Source organism: Plecotus auritus (genome assembly GCF_963455305.1).
Source record: "Plecotus auritus genome assembly, chromosome: 4".
NCBI lineage: Eukaryota > Metazoa > Chordata > Mammalia > Chiroptera > Vespertilionidae > Plecotus > Plecotus auritus.
Window position 1 is genome coordinate 160,212,887 of NC_137775.1, and position 8,373 is coordinate 160,221,259.

The 8,373-nt window shown below is 36.3% G+C and overlaps 1 protein-coding gene across 4 annotated transcripts in view; it reads left to right on the forward strand.

Annotated features, from left to right (window-relative positions):
• Positions 1-7,456, forward strand: part of RUNDC3B (RUN domain containing 3B) — a 116,508-nt gene extending 109,052 nt beyond the window's left edge. For all 4 annotated transcript variants that reach the window (XM_080666797.1, XM_080666799.1, XM_080666798.1 and 1 more), the window contains 2 exons: positions 2,603-2,721; positions 5,003-7,456. In XM_080666797.1, the coding sequence (XP_080522923.1) occupies positions 2,603-2,721; positions 5,003-5,148 (265 nt within the window). In that variant the 3' untranslated portion in view covers positions 5,149-7,456. The remainder of the gene's footprint in view (positions 1-2,602; positions 2,722-5,002) is intronic.
• Positions 7,457-8,373: the final 917 nt, after the last annotated feature.

Here is an 8,373-nt window from a genome sequence, read left to right on the forward strand (position 1 = left end):
CAAGGCAGTTATTGTATGGTATTGTTCTTAATATCTTATGAATAAGGGGCTTAATTTTAGCTTGGAACCTTTATTATTTGTGCAGAACAGGATTGTCTATCAAATTCTGTCCCTGTGGTCATTGGCATTTGGTTAAGTAAAGCCTGTAAACATGACAGATTAAAGGTAGGAAGCTCCCCTGATCACTTTGGATTTGGAAGTTGATATTCTACGAGGACTTCAATAGGTCACACAGAAAGCTGATGGTGTTGCATTCACAGAGCTGCCTGTACAGGTTTCCTCCCTCACGTGGGGAGCCGTAAATGTGTGCTGTCAAGCTCTCAGTTTTTACAACATTCCAATGAATTCCAAATCATTTTGCTACTGGGTATTTTTTGTTTGTAAATATATCTCTATGTAATTTTTGCATTTTAATAACATTAACAAGTTTCTTATGATGAAAAGTTAGTATCAGAAACTCACCTTAAACCATTGTTTTAAAAGAAAGCTTCCTACCTATAAGACACAGAAAATAATTAGGAAAAGAAACTTATTCATAGCTTCCTTTATTAAATTCCTGTGTTCCTGCTTTCCTCTATAGCCAAGTAAATAAGATTTTAATGTATATCAAGTGAAATTTTCAGTGATTTGATTAAATACAGTATAGTTTACATGATCTACAAAGTTGTTTTTTAAAGAATAGCTTCTAATAAAATAGGAAGCCAAATCTTTTCTTCCTTTACCAGAAAGGAGATAGCATAGCATAGTAGTTCAGGAGATAGAATTAGAGCCAGGTCACCAGGTTCAAACCTAATCTTTGTGTGCCCTAGTTTTATCTGTTATAAAGTAAGGGTATTAATAATTCCAACCTTTTAATGTACTTATGAGGATTAAATAATACACAAAAAATATGTAGAACAGTGCCTGGCATTTGTTAAGTGCTGATATTAGGTATCGTTTTAAAAAATTACATGTTGTATAGTTCATATACTTGTTATCTATGTAATCTATATAATAAAAGCCTAAGCAACCGTTATGGTGGAATGACCAGAACGACCGGTTGCTATGCTGTGCACTGACCACCAGGGGCAGACGCTCAATGCAGGAGCTGACCCCTGGTGGTCAGTGTGCTCCCACAGGGGGAGCGCCGCTCAGCCAGAAGCCAGGCTCATGGCTGACGAGCACAGCAGCGGTAGCGGGAGCCTCTCCTGCCTCCACGGCAGTGCTAAGGAGCAGCGAGCCAAGTGGTAAGGAGCCTCCCACTAAGGAGCAGCGAACCGAGCGGTAAGGAGTGAGCAGGCAGGTGGTAAGGAGCGAGGGATCCCAGACTGTGAGAGGGATGTCCGACTGCAGCTTAGGCCCAGGGGATCGGGCCTAAGCCGGCAGTTGGACATCCTCTGAGGGGTCCTGGATGGTGAGAAGGTGCAGGCCGGGCTGAGGGCCCCTCCCAGTGCACATGTTTTGTGCACTGGGCCTCTAGTCTATTATGATTATCAGAAGTTTTCTCTAATAGAACTTCCCATTACTTAAAAATATAATTAAGATCTTTTATTTTTCCAACATTTGAAAAATCACCATGTTATAAAGTGAGAATACTACTTGCATTGTAAGCTAGTAGTTACTCCATCACCACATTCTTCACCTCATTTCTTAGAGGACATAGATACTTATTGTATATATCCCCCCATACTTAATATACATCCATTTGATAAATTTTTAAGTCTACTCTTGTGAATATGAGTAATGACTATGTAATAGATTATTTAAATTATATATGCATTTCTATAACATTATATAACACAAGACATGTCTAGGAAATTAGATAGGGTTTGAGTACCTTAGGATATAGATATTGAACCTAAAAAACACGTTCATTTTCCTGGATCTTTTATATTTGGACATAGTAATGAATTGTTCTCTTACTTGAAATGGCAATAACATCAAAGCTTCATATATCTCTTGAGTTGATTTTATCCTGACAAAACAAATATGAGGACAGTTTAATAATAAACCTTAATTAACTTTCTGTTATAACTGTGGTTTTCTTTTGTTATATTTCTAATTAATTAATTTAATAGAAAATGGGCTCACAATTGCAAATACATGAGGGAAGAAGGTAAATTATCTTAATATTGTTTTAACACAGATATTTTATTACCCAACATTTTTTAAGCTTCTAAATTATAGGAATTTATAATGATTTTTACTATAATAATCACATATAAAAATATCAAGGTATTGAAGAATTCTGAAGTGCTTAGAAGACACTAGATCATTATTAAGTTATGCCGATTTTGTTCTGCATCTGTAGATTTTTCTGCTCCTTTGACACCTGATAATAACCAGATGTTCCCATTTCTTAACAAGCTGAATAATGAAAAAAAATGGTACAAGGATTTAAGTTTGTTTGAAAAATTGCTTTCTTTTCCATTTTTAGTGGATTAAACAGATAGACCTACAAAAAGGGTGGAGGGAAGAGTATAATGGAGATTCATATTGCAGCCATGATAAAGACCACATTTAGGGGAAATTAACCAATAAATTGAAGAAAACCAGTAAAGAATATTTCTAGAAATTATTTTTGTGAGAACAAACTTAAGTATACGTCACTGTTGTTTTACAGAAAAAGTTATCAAAATCTTGACCAGTTATCAGCTGAAGTTAGCCTTTCTCAGACTTCCCTGGACCCAAGTCAGTCACAAGACGATGGAAAACAAGACACATTAAATTCAATCAGTGAAGGTAAGGAAAAAAGTCTGCTGGAAAAGTACTTTTCCTGCACTATCTATACTGTGGCTGCAGAGGACTGCTAAAGAATAATCGCGATATTTCTGCAAAGTATGCTAAGAATTGAACTACCATTATGATTAAAAATGGTCTGCTCTTGTTTGTTCCTCATGAGTTTGTGGCGAACCTCTGGATTCTCTTTAGCTTTTACCTTTACTTCCTCGCTTCCTGTGCACTCTCTTTTACCCACTCCAATTTGGCTTTTGTGTCTCTACTACTTACTGAAATGATTTTATCAAGGTGATTAACCACTGCCATATTGCTAAAGTCAGGTCTCTGCCTTCATCCTATTAAACTTTTGCTATAACTGACCATTTCTTCATTTGTTAGTCACTTTTGGTATCTTATTTATGAGTACTCAGAAAAAACGTGGGGAATAGACATAAAGGAGTTTTGTTTTTCCCATTACCCCTTTCAGCTGTGCTCAACCAACCACTCTTCCCATTGGGTTGCATCTTCCTCAACTACACCTTGATCGAATTCCACAGCTTTTCAGGTCACTCTCGATGATCGCATTTCAGTTTCTAAGACTCAACCTATTCCTTTTAAAAGTTCAGTAGCTTAGTTGGTTCAAACTCTTTCTTCCTCCCCTCAGCATAGGCTACACTTGTGAATACAGCCCTTTGGATTGGACAAGCGGTGCTGGTATGAAAGAGTGCTCACATCTTTTCTCTCTCCTTCCCAGTTCTGCATGTGCTGGTGTGTGTGAGAGCTAGGGAAAGTTTCTTACCGAGGGGGAACCTGCATTCCTTTAGACCTCGTTTCTTTTGTTTTCTTTCCCCATTGCAATAAATGGCACCACCCCCCCCCCAGGCATTATTCTAGATTCTACGCTTCTCGCTTACATCACTAGGTCAGCTTATTAGCAAGTCCTGGCAGCTCCCCATAGCACACATGCTATATACACTGACCCATCACCTCCTCCCTTACTGCAATCCTAGTCTATGCCGCTTGGAGCAAGCCTCTTGGATGGACTGCTGCCACAGCTTTTTCATTGTCTTTGGTCTCTCATTCTAGCTTCCTCATAATCCATTCTCCATACAGTAATCAGTGATCTTTGAAAACATTATATCCCCACTTGTGGCTCTCAAAGACAGAGTAAAATTCAAACTGCATATCATGACATCATAATTGTTGATAGAAAGGATGAGAAGTTGTCATTTTTTCAAGAAATATTTATTAAGCTCCCCATATGGACAGGTATTATGCTCGTAACTTATTAGTAGCTACCACATTTTGTCAAATCTAAGATGCTTTGAGTTTTAAGGTATACCATTATTGCAGTTGGGTGGCTCAGTTGGTTGTCGTCCCATACACCAAAAGGTTGCAGGTTGGATTTAGGTCAGGGCATATACTTAGATTGTGGTCGAGGTACATATGGGAGGCAACTGATCTGTTTCTCTCACACATTGATGTTTCTTCTCTCTCTCTCTTTCTCTCTCTCTCCCTCCCTCCCTTCCTTCCTCTCTCTTTAAAATCAATTAAAATATATATATATATATATATATATATATATATATATATATATATATCTCCATCCATCCTTGGGTGAGAATTATGATACACCATTATTTTATGTACAACCACAAAAGATAAATGTCAACAATTCATATATAACATTTCAATATCTTAGCATTTAAAAAAATATTTTTTATTGATTTTTTTTTTTTTTTTTTTAGAGAGGAAGGGAGAGAGGGATAGAGAGATAGAAACATTGTTGAGAGAAACATCATTGATCAGCTGCCTCCTGCACGCTCCCTACTCGGATGGAGCCAGCAACCGGGGCATGTACCCTGACTGGGAAGTGAACCTGTGGCCTCTTGGTTCATGGTTCAACCACTGAGCCACACCACCAGGCAAGCAGTGATTTTTAAATTTATTGTTTGTTATCATAATGCCTGGCACATAGAGTACATCCAGTGACTTCTAACTTAACATTTGTAGCAGTACCATTTGAAGACTTGTAGAGTCCAGACTCTACTATCAATACATTTAAAACAGACTGGTCTTTTTTGCTATGCTATAAAACAAAAAATCAATTTTCTGCTCTTTATGACTAATTTGTTTCTGCTAGGAACTACCACTGTCTGTCATCTGAGGCAAAAAGTTTTGTTAACCTTCAACTGTTGCCATATCAATATTTTATAGAAATATGAAGTTTTTAGTGTTTTTAGGTCCTTATTGGTATCATTCTTCAAGGATGATTAACTATTTGTTATTTTATCCTGATTTTCAGGTAAAGAAGACACTCCCTCCTTACTTGGTCTCTGTGGGTCTCTAACATCAGTGGCAAGTTACAAATCTCTAACTAGCCTCAAATCCAATGACTGTCTTGCAAGTCCTACAGCAGAGATGACAAGTCCAGGCCTAACACCATCCTGAAAAATTTAATGTAAAAGCCAAAAGATTTTATGTTGCAGAAGTTCTATTACTTAAGTTTGACTGCTGGGAAAACCTTTGGAATTTTATATTGTTCTGGCACATATGTGGAGTTCTGTTGCTTCGAGTTCAATCTACTCCATGTAAACTGAGTGGGGGGCAAAAAAAGATCCTGCCATTTTTTTCCTTAAAAAATTCTTATATTTGTCACTGAGAAAGTTTAAAATGAATAGGCCTAACATTTTTCAAAGATCCTCTAAATAATCATTTGCAAATTGTACATATTTATTATTCAGTTGATTTTCATATATTTAAATGTATCATAATTGCCAGAGACCGAGTTCAAGGTTTTATTCCAGAGACTTATGCTAAGTATTTTCTTTCCTTTTTTATTCAATGATTCAAATTTCTAAAAATGACTTACTAATTTCATTTTTCATAATTTCCTCCTATGTTCTCATGTTAAAAGCCTTGTTTTTAATATGAGGAGAATGTTTTCAGCTGCAGTTTGACAGTGGCTTATTCAGTTTTTCTTTAACAGTCATCATTTGATATCAACTTAGCATTCCACTGAACATTTTATATATTTTGTAGGAATGTGCCTTTAGACGGTTACTACATTTGTTAGGGTCATAGGGAAAGTATTTTACAGTATTTTAGGCCATTTAGGTAAAATGAATAAAATTTCTTGTTTCCCCAAAATTTTCTTAAAAGGTCATCAATTAAAAAAACCTGACTTGAATATGCCTCCAAAATTAAACATTAAAGAAGTGTAGAACAGATGTTGAAAAAAGTATTTGATCAGGGAGGATTTCAAGTTCAATCAAGTATTTTGAGAGGCTTTTAAATTAGTATTAGTAGGTAATCACCATACTTAATGTTCGGCATACAGTGCTGTTTTCTATCCCTTATGGGCTGCAGTGAAGTGTCATGTATGTTTTATAGTTTCTATTATTAATCATGCCACAATCTCATTTTAAAGTCAATATTAAAAATCCCTGCACTTCTACAGGTTAAAAAAGTTTTCTTTTTAAAAACATCTCTGAACTGTATTTTAAATTTTTTTGCAATTTTTGGAACTATACATTTTTGTCCCTAAAAACTTCACCATATTGGAAAAGAAAATGGATTAAATATATTTTCTACAGTAATATGAGGAAAATATGATCAGTTGTGCCAAAGAAGTTTTATACATTGTTTACATGAAGAGGCTACAATACTTACTGGGGACTTACGTGATATTTTTGTTTACTAATAAGACATTACTTTCAAACTTAGTAGTTTTGACATATAGGAAGAATGTTCCTCCTAAAGCAATTTATTTTTGTCGAGAGGAGGCACGAAGTGCTGAACTTATCACAGCCATTCTTTGTGTTAGAAATGTAGGCGTGTGGTGGTTCTCTGCAATCCTTAGAGCTTTACTCTCATAATTTGGAATTTAAGATGATAAACAGAAACAAGGCTAGTCTTATATGTAAGACAGTTCAAACAGTGTCATTTCAGGGACAGAGGAGGCCTGGAATCCCTTAAAGTAAGTTATCTTAGATGTACCAGGACTACTCAGAGCTTTATTCTCTTAGCTTAAGGCTTTTAGGACTTGTAAAAATGCAAATATTCTTGAATGGTACCTTTAATCTCTGAATTCTGAATACCTGATTGTGAGTGAGGTATCCAAAGCAATCTTTACTCAGCATGGGGGATGGAAGGTATAAAACGAGGGCAATGGGAATCCTGGGAGTAGGAGATGAGAAAGGGTTAAGGAGGGGAACTTCAAAACTTTTAGGCTGGCCTTAAGCACTATTGCTGCTTTCCTAAAAACTTTCAGAATGTTTTAACGCTTTATCATTCACGGTCCACTCTCAACTTGACATTTTCCTTCAGTAACTTTAAATAATCATCGTTACATTTTTTCCATACATTTTTATAATACAGAAAGTTAATTCAAGATTCCATAATGAATACAATTTTTCAGATTTGTCTAATGTGTACTGTAACTTGTGCATCTTAAGTGCAGGTTTAAACATGACACCTGAGGACCATGACTTCCTCCTTTATTGGAGCTCTTGGTATAAAATTCATCTGCTGTGAATTCAGGTTTCTACTCAGTTCATCTCATACTAATTAGAGAGATAGTTAATGTGTGCATGAGGAAACAACTTATGTCTCAATCTTTAGTTTCATTTGGTAGTGTTTATTGTTCATACACCCTCCCCAAAATAGAATGCTGAATTACATGCTAATATTTCCATGTGTATTTTGTTGCCTTGATGTATTACACTTGTTGCATGTATATTAAACATTTTGTACCATGCATTAGTGGTCTTAATTTATCCTTGACAAAAAGTTACTTAATTCGGGTTACACACTGAGTTGACAAATAGGGTAAAAGTATATTACCTAACTAGAGGGATGCCTGGTGCATGAATTCGTGCACGGGTAGGGTCCCTTGGCCTGGCCGGTGATCAGGGCCGATCGGGGTCTTCTCACCCAGTCCAGGGAAGGGACTGTAGGAGGTTGGCTGGTGGCAGGGAGTTGGCTGTGGGAGTGCACTGACCACCAGGGAGCAGCTCCTGTGTTAAGCATCTGCCCCCTGGTGGTCAGTGTGCATCATAGCGATGGTCAATTAGTCTTTTATATATATAGATATCTAAAATATTAGTATCAAAATGGTTTTCGAAGAATCCTTATTTCAACTTATATAAAATTGAATACATTTTATTTTTTAAAGAACATGACACCCTTTAGGGTACACACAGCTATTGGATGGTACAGTACAGCAATGGTCCTGGCAGTGTTACTGATGGGATCACATAATTGCCAATGTTTGCTTTCTTGCCTGTCAAATGGAAACATCACCATCTTCTCAGCACCTGTCTGAAGGCATCAGGATGATGTCAGCACTAAATGAAATCATACGTGCATGTTTGTAATAGGTAAGTGTCAAAGTCAAGCTACTAATTATGATTGACAAAACTTTAAGTCAGTTTGTACGTCATCTTTATTAGATTTACATACAAGTTTTCAAGTGGTTAAAAATGCCTCACAGTTACAACTTATGGAAATTATTTCCAAAGTTCCTATCATTAGGTGAAATCTCCACCTCTGAAATGTCACATGACTGCTTTGAAAATCAGGACTCTTAATTTTTTTTTTAAGTTAGTTCACTTTCCTCTTCCTCTAAGCAAAGCAGCTTCTATGTAGGTTCAGCATTTGTTCTTTTTAATGGAT